A 14,786-nucleotide genomic window follows, 5' to 3' on the forward strand; every position below is an offset into this window, starting at 1 on the left:
CACACTGACCAATGGAATAGAATAGAGAATCCAGAAATCAACCCACACACTTACTGCCATCTGATCTTTGACAAAAGCACCAAGCCTATTCACTGGGGAAGGGACTGCCTCTTCAGCAAATGGTGCTGGGATAACTGGATATCCATATGCAGGAGAATGAAACTAGATCCATACCTCTCACTGTATACTAAGATCAACTCAAAATGGATTAAGGATTTAAATATACACCCTGAAACAATAAAACTTCTTAAAGAAAACATAGGAGAAACACTTCAGGAAATAGGACTGGACACAGACTTCATGAATATGACCCCAAAAGCACAGGCAACCAAAGGAAAAATAAGCAAATGGGATTATATCAAACTAAAAAGCTTCTGCACAGCAAAAGAAAAATTAACAGAGTTAAAAGACAACCAACAGAGTGGGAGAAAATATTTGCAAAATATACATCTGACAAAGGATTAATATCCAGAATATATAAGGAACTCAAACAACTTTACAAGAAGAAAACAAGGAACCCAATTAAAAAATGGGCAAAAGAGCTAAGTAGACATTTCTCTAAGGAAGATATACAAATGGCCAACAGACATATGAAAAAATGCTCAACATCACTCAGCATCCGGGAAATGCAAATCAAAACCACACTGAGATACCATCTAACCCCAGTTAGGATGGCTAAAATCCAAAAGACTATGAACGATAAATGCTGGCGAGGTTGCGGAGAAAAAGGAACTCTCATACATTGTTGGTGGGACTGCAAAATGGTGCAGCCTCTATGGAAAATGGTATGGAGGTTCCTCAAACAATTGCAGATAGATCTACCATACGACCCAGCCATCCCACTGTTGGGAATATACCCAGAGGAATGGAAATCATCAAGTCGAAGGTATACCTGTTCCCCAAGGTTCATCGCAGCACTCTTTACAATAGCCAAGAGTTGGAACCAGCCCAAATGTCCATCATCGGATGAGTGGATACGGAAAATGTGGTACATCTACACAATGGAATACAACTCAGCTATAAAAACGAATGAAATACTGCCATTTGCAACAACATTGATGGACCTCGAGAGAATTATATTAAGTGAAACAAGTCAGGCACAGAAAGAGAAATACCACATGTTCTCACTTATTGGTGGGAGCTAAAAATTAATATATAAATTCACACACACACACACACACACAAAAAAAAAAAAAAAAAAAAAAACCGGGGAGGGGGGAAGAAGATATAACAACCACAATTATTTGAAGTTGATACAACAAGCAAACAGAAAGGACATTGTTGGGGGGGAGGGGGGAGGGAAGAGGGAGGGAGGTTTTGGTGATGGGGAGCAATAATCAGCCACAATGTATATCGACAAAATAAAATTTAAAAAATATATATAAATAAAAATAAAAAATAAAAAATAATTCAACAATAAGGAAAGAAAAACCCAATTAAATAATGGGCGAAATGTCTGAATAGAAATCTCAACAAAGAAGATATACACTTGGCAAATATAAATAAGAAAAGATGCTCAACATCAAAGGTTATTTGGGAATTGCAAATTCAAACAATGAGATACCACATTTATGAGAATGGCGAAAAATCCAAAAATACGAAAACCCTAAACGCTGGTGATGATGTGCAGCAATAGGGACTCTCATGCATTCCTGCTGGGAACACAGAAGGGTACAGCCACCTTGGAAGACTCTTGCCATACAATCCATTCTCCTAGGTATTCACACAAATGAATTGAAAACTGATGTCCTCAAAAATACCTATACACAAATGTTTATAGCAGCTTCATTCATAAGTGCCATATGCAGAATCAATCAAGATGTCGTTCAATGAGTGGCAGGATAAACTATGGTATGTACATATAATGAAATATTATTCAGAGATAAAAAGCAACAAGCTATCCTGCCGTGCAATGACATAGAGGAACATAAATGCATCTTGTTAAGTGAAAGAAGTCAGTCGAAAAAGCTCTACACTGTGTGACTCCAAATATATGACGTTCTGGAAAAGGTAAAACTATGGAGACAGAAAAAAGACCATCGGTTGCCAGGAGTTGGGGTGGGGGTTGGGATGAACAGGCAGAACACAGATAATTTTTAGGGCAGTGAAACTATTCTGTATGATACAGGAATGGTGGATAAATGTTAAACATTTGCAAAAACTCACAGAATGTATAAAACAAGAAATGAAGCCTGTATAAACTATGGAATGTAGTTAATAATTAATGAATCAATACTGGCTTATTAACTGTAACAAATATAGCATACTAATGTAATATATTAATTATAGGGGAAAGTGTGGGTGGTATTGAGGTGGTATACGGGAACTTTCTGTATATCCTGCTCAATTTTTCTGTAAACCTTAAACTACCCTTGAAAAAATTGGAGCTCCTAACGCCTGGCTTTAAAAATAGACACAGCAGAAATGGATTCATTAAAAGTGAATGACAAAGTCTTGGGAAGTTCTGTAAAGGACTATAAAATAGAACTGTAGAGGCTCTATTAAAGCTCGTATAAAATAAGCACCTGTGTAGATTAAGTGCTGAAGGAAGTGAATCTGGAAAAAACCCACAAGTTTTGTTAATCGTAATGGATGTGTCAGAAAGCATTGCAAAGGTTTAGGTCAAAAAATAAATAATGTCTACTTTTAGAAAAATAAAGATCTTTCATTTTCCATCATCTTGAATTCTTGGTTTTCCAATATTATACATAATGGAATTATTAATGTAGAAGTATACAGATATTTAAGGTACTGTTCTTTTGTCACCTATTCAGGATTTAAGACAGTCTCAAAGCCAAATAGGCTATTAATTTCATTTCATTTATGTGTTTATTTTGAAGTTCTTTTACATTAATTCATTGTGCATCTGACTTCTTTAATTGATCATACATCCTTTGTCATTCCTCTGCCAAACACAGAACTTTGGATTGAGCCAGCTTTCTACCAATGGTAACTGACCAGCTTAATAACTGTCCTGGAAGGAAAAATTACTATTTATCTCAAAGCTTCTGTAATTATTTTACATTGGCATATAATTGCTGTGGTTGGCCTACCAGAATATTTTCTTTTTGCCAGTATTGTATTATGATCTATATAAAATGTATTCGTTCTTGATATTCTTTTAATGTCATTTTAGCATAGTTTTGACAGGTAGAACTCAATCTTGTCTAATTACTCAGGGACACCAAGTACAAACTCTCTCCATAGTCTGAAAGCCTTGACAACAACCTGTAGAAAAGATAGGCCTTTGATTGAATATTTACTGAGGCACAAATCATCGCCCTACAAGATAATGCAATGTTCTGAATGATTTTCATTGTTGGAAGGTCTTATGTCAAGAACAAATCCTTCTTTCTACAACCATCATGCATTGGTTTCGGCATGCTTGGCAGAAAAGTCTACTGCTCTGACACATACATGGCAGCCCTTCCATACTAAAGCCTCTTTTTTTCCTGACTAAATACTCCTATGTCTTTCAGATTGTCATCATTTAACCTGGTATTCAGTCTCTGGTTTCCCTGCAATGTTGACACAATCCACATTGTCATGAATGTCCTATATGATGGTGTATGAGTCTGTTTCTTTTGCTTTTAACAGAATACCAGGAACTGGGTAATTTATAAAGAAATAGAATTTATTTCTTAAAGTTTTGGAGGCTGCAGAGTCCACAGTCAAGGGGGTGCATCTGGCGAGGGCCTTGCTCTTGGTGGGAACGCTCTACAGTGACACAGGGTGTCACAAGGTAAGAATGGGCTGAGCAAGGGAGAGCTGACCTCTCACTTGCTCTTCTTTGAAAGCCATCAGAACCACGCCTATTACTGCATGAACGGATCAATCCACTCACAAGGGCACAGTCCTCACAATCTAATCACCGTTTAAAGCCCGCCACCTTTCAATTATTGTAATAGTATTTCCCACCTTCTTAACACTGTTACAGTGGGGATTAAGTTTCCAACACCTGAACCTTTGGGGGACATATCTGACCCACAGCAGATGGCCTAAGAACCAAATGTAATATCAGTTGCATTACTACTAGGATGTAGTGAGTGAGGCAGTTGCCTCAGGAGCAAAATTTAAGGAAGTGCCAAAAAAGTAATCAAGAAAAATAATACTTTAATGCAATTTGAAAAAAAAAAAAATTAATAGAAAAAGTCCAGATGAATGAAATATCAAAATTTTAAATAAAGACCAGGCTAGAATTTAGATCGGATGAGTGAGGTTAGTCATACAATTATAGGGCAGCTCCTGTCTTAACTGGATATTTCAGTTTCTGGGGGTTGAAATTTTATTTGTATATTGCACATGCAACCCTTGATGGGAGCCACCCTAAAGACATGGGGTGCTCATTTCTAGAAATCCCAGTATGCCAGGTGTGTGCTCAGAGATACCAATAGAAACCCTGTCTCTGGTTTCTGCTTCAGGTTGCTACCACAGATGCTGTCTCTACTTCTAACCAAAGTCCTCTTGACTTTCCTCCTGCCTTGGCCTCCAGTCCTTTGTCACACTTGACGGTGCAAAATACACCCAGGGAAGCCCATCCCTGACTATTTGAACTGACTTGGGTTGGAATATTTTTTGTATACGCATGAAAAAGATCAGAAATCTCACTCCACTTAATTTTCAAAGAATGGAGTTCATGGAGATGTAGACCTCATTGTCCATATTGGCTTATCTTGGTCATTGAACATAATCAATACATTCCATTTTTCTACAAGACCAAGATAACCACAGAGAAGTGTTTTTCCATATAAATTGATCTATAGAGGTTTATGTTCAGCAGAACCTACCTTCTAAGTTCAAATTGGTGATGGAAACAGAGGTCAGGATGCTAAAAGAGGGACAGAAAATGTTCTTCAAAGCTGCTTTATGCAATAACCTCCCTTTTGCCCCCAAGTTGTCTTAGAAAAAAGTCTGAATAATCCATGTGATATGGGCCTAACAGCCCAACTACTTCATGACATCAATATCTTCTTTAAAAGCAAGGGTCCAGGTTATAACAGTGTGCTTTTAAAATTCAGATTGTCGCTATGATTTATTTACACCTAAAATGAAAAATCATAGAAGATGAAGCATCGTTGCCTGCAGGACAGGTACATGCTGAAATCACTGTCTTTCCTCTTTCTCTCATTTTTTCCCCATAACCTTTTATTGAATAATTATTTTATTTTTCACTTATACATAATCCCAGCAAACTAGACACAAAGAAGACTACGCTTCCTCAGGGGGAAAATAAACCCAAATACAGTAATTAAAGAATAAGTCTATTTAGCAGATATTCCAGGTCTAGGGAGGAAAGTTAGAAGATGAACCCCCCAAATAAAACAAATAATTTCAATTTATTAAGTCTGTGAGAGGCACGACACCAGTTTTCTTAGGCATTATGAAATGATTTCAGCAACTTTAGAAAGTAAATACTACTTCTGTTTGAAAAGGGCACAAACTGAGGTTCAGACATGCAATGTACTTCACCTAAAATCAAACAGCTGGTATGGGGTGTGACAGTATTTGGGGTCAGGTCTGTCTGTCTCCAACACCTGGGTCTTTCTCAACGAGATCCCTCTCAGCTGTCCAAGAGTTCCATTCTTTAGTGAGACCGTTCCCAGGCATCATCACAGGCTGGACAAAATGCTCCAGTAAGTTCTTCAACTCAGATACACAAATCAGCAGGGTTTTTTTGTTTGTTTTGTTTTAATATCTTCTTTCTCTAAGTACCTCAGTTCTGAGGAATGTGTGCCCCGGATGAAGAAACTGGCATTCCCACTCCTGGAAAATCATCTCATCTCTGTATTAATTTATTAGTGCCCTGCTTTTTAGATTGCTTCCATGAATCATATTAGTTTGAATCCTTTGGCTAGCACCTGACCACTCTTGGATGAACTGCTTACTATTCAAGTTTCTGAAATGCCAGGCATGAGGAAGAGTTCCATTGGTTTTCTATGGATTTTCCTATGGTTTTTCAAACAAAGATTTATTGCTCTCCAGGAGCAGTACCAAAGAAAGCCCCATTCCCATGAAGCTTCTCACTGCTTTGCATGTAATGTCAGCCCTTCTGCCTCAAATGCTTGCCCTGTCTTATCACCTGAAAAATCTCTTCCTCCTTTAAAATCCACCTGGGATGCTATCGGTTCTTTCATAAAATCATTCTGGAACCCCCCAAGTACAGTCAATCTCCCATTCTTTTGAACTTCTATGTAAGTTTTCATGGACCACTGCTATATTCACTCAGCACTTGTTCTGTGTAATTCTGCTTTCTCATTTAGCCCATGAACTACCCAATGTTGTAGATGAACTCAGTCACCTTTGTTATCCCAGCACCTACAACAGCACTTGCACAGGAAAAAATTCTCAATAAGTATTTGTATACACAACATTTAAAAACCATGCAATGCTGTCTTTGAAAGTTGTAGCCTTCAGAAAGATGTAAGAAGATAAATACTTACTAGGGGCTTATTTACTCCTTGAAGAGCTTAACTGAGATCGTGATTGTTGAACTGAGTTCATGCTAAGTTCACTGAACTTGACTTATTAGGATTAAATGTCCTAGTGTATCCTTTATTTTGCTCATAATTGGCCTTTCCATGTTTAACACAACCTTCTGCTGTAAAAATCACAGGATGGTTCATATACTAGTGAGAAAAGTGGGCTCTTGGGAAGTCAAGGGACTCACCAAACATCACACGGCTAAGTGGAAGAGTTGAACTAGAACTCTGGCTCCCTGGGCCCCTTTGTTATTCTTTTTAGTAGAACAAGGTGCTATGAAAAAACAATAATAACCCTTTTAAGCTTGTTTGTAGCTCTTTAACCTATTCAGAAGTTTTCCTTTAATAGTTGCAGAAGGCACTATATACCACAGAAGACTCTGCAAGGTTTGGTGACTTTCCAAACACGGCCATTCATAAACTTAATGTTAAAAATACTTAGTTCACTTGGTTAGAGCCGCAGAGCTGATAGTTCCAAGGTTAAGGTTTCCGATCCTGGTAATGGCAAGCTGCCAAAACCAACCAACGAACAAACAAAATATTGGTCCCCTACTGAGAATTGTGGTTTCCTTTTCTCAATGACAATGGCAATAAAACAAAAGTACACATTCATGCAGACAGACTGGCAATCAGTAGTGAAATGATAAAATATGCCACTGACCATAGTCTGTGTTTTCTGGCTCCCAACAATTTGATGGCCAAAAATAGGGTGTCTGTGGAACAAAAAAAGTGGAACCCAGGTTAGACAAATAAAAAAATAGTGGAGTTTCTGGTTTGTCAACCGTGTTCACCTTCAGCAATTATCTAGAACAGTTTGCCAATGGCATGTGTCTTATAATCAGGAGCAAGTTCCCAGAGAGACACTGTAAGGTTTTCATCTACAAATTCTTTGTTGAACAACTGCTCAGCCTTCCAGTATGTGCAGCACCACCAGGTATTTAAAATGCCATGCTGTGTTACATCAACTACATAGAGGTAAAAGGCCTGATTGAATTATTCATCCACGGAGAGAACTGAAAGCAAGGGGTCTATATTCAGCAAGACTCAGGATGAAATATGTTAAAATATAACAAACTGTTTCCCATGCATTGTGCATCTCAACACTGCGTTTGATAGATCTACCAAGCTCGGTTGACAAAATCTTTCCTTGAGATCTGGCAATCATTTGCCTGGCTCCATTAATTTTATAATGCAGCTCTCAACATTATCCAACTAGATTAAAACAGTATTTTACTCTCACTTTTAAAGACATTCCTTCACAAAGGTACTTACTGCTGTAAGGTTTTAAACTGTGTAAACCAGAGATCTTTTTTTTTTAACTGTCTTTGTTGAATGATGTTATTTAACAATAGGCAGAATTCTGATTCTGTAAAATTCTGGAAACTGACCGACTACACTACAAAGAAAATGTCTGAGCAAGAAAAACCCTATTATTATCATCAACATTTTATATTTTCTAAAAGGACTTTCCAGCCCCGGACCATGAGGAAACTTGCTGACCTCCTGTCTACTTATCAAGCCTTGTTCCCTCAAAGAATGATGACCCCAGGTCCCAGTGGAACAGAGACTGCAGACATCAATGTCGTGGGCTTAATTATATTTATTATATTAAGTTAACTATATTAATTATATTAACTATCTATAAGCAACAAGCATATTCGGAGCCATCTCTGATTACCTGATAATTCTACCCTCCAGCAGAATGATTCCCAAAGGAGGGAAAAGGGTAGTTGGGGAGAACTGTCTGAATCTCTAAGGAAGACTCTTTCCAAGCTGTCTGAGATCCCCCAGGGCATTTTAGCTTACTTTCCACCGTTGGGAATTGCTGCCATATAATAAGGAAGGCTACTAATAGTTTTGTGTACTTGTGGACAAAATCATAGCAGAAATTCAGAAGAAGTAGAAAGAGGGAACCACCAGATGAAGGGAGACATCACGACTATCCGGGCCACTCTCATCACCCCAATCCTTCTTGACTCCTTGGGAGATGGAGCTTAGAGGATTTGATTTCTTAGGAATAGAATTGTACCAGGATCCTAAGGAAGTCATAGGACGATCAAGTCGTTAAAATCCTGCTTTCACACAGGGTGCTAGTTTTTGAGATGCTTTTTCTGGAGTACACTGTTCTTTTTGGTTGCTTCTTTATTTATGTGTATGTGTGTGTGTGTGTGTGTGTGTGTGTGTGTGTGTGTGTGTGTGTGTGTGTGTGTGTGTGTGTGTGTGCGCGTGCACCCACGTGCGTGTATATGCATGTCTGTTTATCTAACTTTAAACCATCTATTCTAGTCTGACAGGTCAGACATAAACTTTCATTCTCAAAAACCACAAGAAATATTCCCAGCTGCATTCTTACAGTATTTCTTTATTCTCTTATTGTTTAGTGGGAATTTCATGATTAAAAATAAAGAAGCAACTTTATCCTGCCGTAAAATGCCATAAAACCAACATTCCTCACTAATATTGGAAGATTGTTCCTAGGGAAAATGTTCTGATTTGCAGTGAAAGATAACTAAAATAACAAATGTTTACAGTTTGTTGGAATTTAAAAACCTATTTTTTATGTTTCTACTAGACTTTAGAACATTTTTAATGCATGAATTTCTCTGTTTTGCAGTGTTACCTTCCTTAGCTGTGATGAAACTCACCCAAAACTGTCCAGCAGATTCCTCAATAACCTTTAGCACGTATTCTAATATGATGAAAGCTATCAAAGAGACCTGGAAAATCATGTCAGATCTCAATTCCAATTAGCCAAGAGAGAATAATTAGACAATTAGGCGTTTATAGTAAATACAAAAAAATCATATGATTAAAACATGTACTAGAAATGTGAGACACATTTACATACTGTGGGGTGCCAACAAAATTAAGAGTTCTGTTCATCTCAAACTCATGCTCTGAAGCCTAATATTTAGATTCCAAATGATGGTCAGTCATTCACTGGAGGAATCGTAAACGTGGCATTTCAAGTTTTCTGTTTTAATTCATGCTTTTTAAAATCCTTCCAATGAGTTGAATTTCAGCTCAGTGTAATAAAGAACGTTCTGCTGCTTAGAACCAACATAAAAATGGAACGAACACTTTGGACGAGTGAGCACCTTGGAATGCAGGTCGTGGTCGTCCATTTCAAGCTTTGCTCGTTTTTGACCCATGACCACGACTAAGACATTTAAACCTTGTCTGACTATTAATCTCAGTTTGGGAATAACAAGAGCAGAGTTAAAGATTGCAAATTATTGCTAATTTAAGCCATCTTCACTACCTGTGGGCCATGTCTGACCTGGTTTGTCTTATGGAAAACTTTTGAATTAGATAATTCTCAAGCAAGAGATAGGCTTGTTTCCTTTATAGATAAATATGTTCATTTACATATGGATAATTTTACTTATAATATTGACTGTAAAGATGAATAAAAGTTTTATTTTTGTAAAAAAGAAACATTTCATTCAGAGTTTGTGAGAATTTTGTGAGACCTAAAGTTTATTTATAATCTCTCTATAAAATTTTTTATAAAGAATATAAGAAATAAGATTATATAAGAAAGATTAATAAGAAATATAAGAAAATAAGATTATATAAGAAATGTAACCTTCCAGTAGAAAGGAGAGTCCTTTAAAAAACAAGAAGTGTTAGTCACATATAAACAATTTACTTCCTAATCACCAATAATTCTTATCTTTTTAAATGGTAACCTTAAGACCACAAGTTACTCTAACTTAATAATAAGCTGTTTTAAGCCACGATTACTTTTAAGTTTAGCTGTATAAAGAATAAAGCTCCGTTATATTAAAAGATTTAAAATTAAGTGGTAATTTAACTAAATGCTTAGATCAGTATCACAGTTTCAGGAGACTACTTTGTCTTCTGGCTACTCAGTGCAAAAATGTCCCATGATTATTTGCTGTGGCATAAATGGGTCCTAAGTTAATGGCAGTGAGACTGTTCTAGGAGGACAAGGACATTTGAAATGATTTTTCAAAGCAAATGATTACAATAATGTTTGAAGCATATTTCCTTTTTGCTCTCAGTTTTCCCAAGCCAGTTTTAGGCACCCAAATCCTATTCGGTCATTTATTTAGACACAGAGCATTTAATAAGACTCAGAACAAGTGAGGGGAAAGCTCTAATGTCTGAAAGGGGCAGAAGTGGAGGACCTCCAGAGCATACCTTCAGGAAATAAGCTAGAGTTTGAACTCTGGCATTTCGATGTGCCTTAATTTTATAGGCTAGACCCCCACTAGTCAGTTCTTAATGAGCCATGATGTCTAATGAAATGTAGAATACACCTCAGGTAAACCATTGTGAACTTAAGTGTCAACTGTATGCCCAGTGACTGCAATGAGAGTCCACAACCATCTCCTGAAACAATAACAGCTTCTGTGTCATTTGAAAATGACCTACAATGACTCTTATCAGTTTGCAAGTTATCTAAGGTGTCCCGTCTCAGGTGAGTGGCACGCACGGCAGCCTCATGTCAGTCTTCACAGACTTGGCCTCAGATGCCCTCACGTAGAGGGTTTGTATGATTAGCTAAATTCTACCCTGGAGCTTCAAGCATTCCCATGAGAGTTTACTTGGACTGGAGATAGCTCTGGATCACAGACAAGAGCCACAGGATAATAAATTTAGTTACACCTCTCAACTCCCTCCCGAGTAGCTAAATGCAGCCCACAGATGAAGACCCTCTCATCTTCCCAAATCCCATTGCCACTTACCGAATTTCCCTTAAGCTCCTTATATAAAGTATAACTTTGAACATCACACAATTTAGCTTTTAGAAATCATGTTAACTAAGCACATTCCATCTTTCTCTGTGTTAATTCCTGTTTACATCTTAACTTTCACATTAGTTAGTTTGTAACTAGCCTGAGTTGAAGAAAATAAGACCTAGTTTTCAAAAGTTCCTTAGAAAACAAAACTACAAAAAAAACTCTAAAAAACAAAAGGCAAGTTTTTAATTTCCTGTTAAGGAACATTTTCATGAAACTTACTTGAAATCGGTAAAAGGTGCCATCGTCCTTGAGTGTGAGGACGTGATCTGAGATGGGAAAGAAGTAGCCATGGGCGGCCATCAGTGTCCCCAGATGGAGAGCCTCCACTGTTTGATGAAAACAAACACACAAAAGAACATAAAAGAGCTTTTTACACTTATTGATTCACAGGAGTGTAACACTGTGTAGTTTCCTTTGAGCACACTCTTGGCATCCTGCAAACCTGGCTTTCTACGGTTTCTTGCGTTTTTCAGTTCTTTCCCACAAAGTTCTAAGATGGATCTGGTTCCTGTTGGTGTTTGCAGTGACCAGCCACATCCCATGACCGTCACTGTGAGAAGATAAAGTCATGGAACAATGAAACCGGAAGCTCTCCTGAATCTTCAGAAGCCAGCTCCCTCATTTTGCAGAGGGGACATCTATTTGCTCAGTGTTAATGCTCTTCTACAAACAATTCCATTCGGCATTTGCATAGGGCTTTGAACTTCTAAAAGTTTTCACTTGCATCACCCTCTTCTGCATAATACCTAATTTTTCTAATAATAAATATCAGTAATTTTTCTAATGAGATGGACCATTACGTAATGTTAGCAGGGAACGTTAAGGCATCTGGTACTATTTATGCTGTACTATCGAGTCCACGGTCCTGTGATTCTCAAGACTATTCTAGTTCTTACTCTTCTTTACAGTATCCTAGATATGGACTAGGAAGATGTTTATTTGACAATTAAAACACTGTAGTCCGAAGGTAATGCTGTACTACCCACATGCTTTCTATAGCAGTGGACAATTTCCTCTAACAAATGGGTTAATAAATTTTTAAAAAATTATTAGCATATTAATTATTACTAATCACAATGATTCATTATGTCCCTTACTCAACCAATCACTCCACAACTCCCCTTGGATCAATAATTACCACATTTGTGCAAGGACAACATAAAGTTTGCTAACGTGAAGTCTAGAAAACATGAAACCATGCAACGAGTTTTCTAGTCCAACATAAAAACATATCTGTAAGAGAAAACTCCAAATTAGATAGATTTATTTATCTGTTCGTGTATCTTTATACATAATTCATTTATAGATTTATTTCTATTTCTTAGAAAAGTAGCTAAAAATGGTTCTTTGACTCTGGGATTCTTAACGGCAGTTCTGGGACTATGTGGATCTATCTATATCTCCAGCCATCAATCAAGGAAAGCTTTTCACACTCAGCAAAAGATGAATCACTAAACTGCTAGCTACGGCACAGCCGAGCATAAGACTCCCCTCCCTCCTCTCCCCCATGCCTATACTGACTAATAATATATTAATTGCTAAATTTTTATCTGTCATGGGGTACTATGGTGACCCCTGTAATTGTTCCATAGCATCTTGCAAACCTTTTAATTGATAACTTCTTCCACATCCAGCCTCTCCCTGAGTTATTCTTGCTGATAATAAAAAACAGCTGCCAATCATCCTCTTGGCCACGTCTCTGGAAGACTTACTAAGTGCTCCAGTCATCTACAAACTCCCAAAGTCTCTCTCTGCGTAGAATGTTGTTTTTGTACAAAGGATAATTTTTTTCATCCAGTATATATATATATATATATATTATTTTCACATCCTTTCAGTTCAAAGTCTAGGCCTTCTCAAAGCATATGCTGCTTACAGCCACATACCTACATATTCTTGCTAAAACTCTGGAGCTAGTGTGATGTTATGGGAAGAAAAAAAACTTTGGAGACACCCATCATCTTTTGTTACTTAAAATCCTCATGTCTCCCCCAGGTATGAATAAAGGTAATAAACCCACCATGCAAGGTTGGTGTGAGAATTACATAAGAATATATGTAAAGATGTTGGAGTAGTGCCTCGTGCACAGTAGGTACTCAACGTGTGATAACTATGGTGCTTCATTATTTGCACAATGAATAATTTTTACTTTTCTCTGGTGTACCTTCAGGTAATCCACTTCCATGGATTTGCTGAGTGAGAGAACCTGACAGTCCTAAATAGCCATTTTCATCTCCTTTTTTGGGGAGGGATTGTCTGCAAAATTAAATTTAAGAGGATCTCTGAGGATACCTGGGCCATAACAATGAGCAGGTGTTTACAGCCTTGATCAAATTCTGAGTCCCTGGATGCCCCTGCCAGGGAGCATCAGGCAGAATATCACACAGCTTCTGTGGGAGGATTTCAAAGTCAGATGGCCCACCTGTCTCCTTCCAGCTATCTTGATTCATTTTAGTCCCAGCAGTCTGCGGCCTGGGAAGATAGTATTAACTCACTTTCCAGAAAGAGAAATTAATTTGGCACGTGAAGAAGTTTGCAGAGTACAGGAATGAGAAAGGGAAACTGAGATGCTCAGAACCATAGATAGTAAAGAGCTTCTGAACTCTAAGCATAGGAAAGAGTGTGATTCAAATAAAGCAAAAGAACAAAAAAACAAAAAACAAAAAAAACCCAACCCAGCAGAAAGTGTCAATGAGGATTATAAAAATGTAGTGAAAGTCAATATAGCAAGGCTGCAAAAATAAATCAGAAGAGAATAAGCCTAAGAATGTTCTTGGTTCCCTAAATCTCACTCGACGCTAACTGTTTGACAGATCGTCACTTCTAGAGGGCAAGGTTTATGTTTCCGGTTCTTCTTCGAGTAGTATTACCATAATTAAGCCTTAATAAATGCTTGCCGATGAGAATGACAGAGTGAATTAGCTAGTGATCTCTGCCTCCTTTTTTCTGAGACACAATGCTCTACTTTTGTTTAATTTGATTATATACATTCTTATTTTACTACTCCTCCCAAAAGACACTCATGCTCTATAATTTTGTAATTAAGAAAAATTTGTTTTGGTAATTGTTTCATGACATAAATTCAGTAGAAATATGTTGGTGGGGATATTGACGAGATCAAAATTTAGTTTCTACGTGAGTCACACATATTTCATATGTCAAGATCAAATCAAACTATTTCACTGAATATTTAAGAGGACCGACCTTCTAACAATGCCTTTAAGATGATTTTGAGATCTTTGATCAAATAGTAACCTAGAGAGATTGAGATTACAGATTTTACATGCCCCTTTACAGGATCTCCAGAAAACACGGTTCTAGGGCAGGATAAATGATTAGGTGAAAAATCAGGAAGTCGGGGTGTCTGTTCTGCTTTATTTATGACTGTAAGTTTGGTCCTTCACTTGTCAATAGCAAAAGTAGCTCATTTCTCTCTAAAATGCTATCGGTGTAATAGGAATTAAGAATAATCACTGTGAGGTATTAATACAACATAAAATACGATCTGAATTTATTTGAAGATGCTAATTAAAAT

General features: G+C 37.3%; 1 protein-coding gene across 4 annotated transcripts in view; it reads right to left on the reverse strand.

Moving 5' to 3' along the window:
• Window positions 1-14,786, reverse strand: part of RGS7 (regulator of G protein signaling 7) — a 470,656-nt gene that overhangs the window by 103,692 nt on the left and 352,178 nt on the right. For all 4 annotated transcript variants that reach the window (XM_063082919.1, XM_063082918.1, XM_063082916.1 and 1 more), the window contains exons 5-6: window positions 11,471-11,577; window positions 7,141-7,192 (exon numbers count right to left, since the gene is read on the reverse strand). In XM_063082919.1, the coding sequence (XP_062938989.1) occupies window positions 7,141-7,192; window positions 11,471-11,577 (159 nt within the window). The remainder of the gene's footprint in view (window positions 1-7,140; window positions 7,193-11,470; window positions 11,578-14,786) is intronic.

The sequence above is a fragment of the Cynocephalus volans genome, chromosome 18, assembly GCF_027409185.1.
Source record: "Cynocephalus volans isolate mCynVol1 chromosome 18, mCynVol1.pri, whole genome shotgun sequence".
In the NCBI taxonomy this organism is placed as follows: domain Eukaryota; kingdom Metazoa; phylum Chordata; class Mammalia; order Dermoptera; family Cynocephalidae; genus Cynocephalus; species Cynocephalus volans.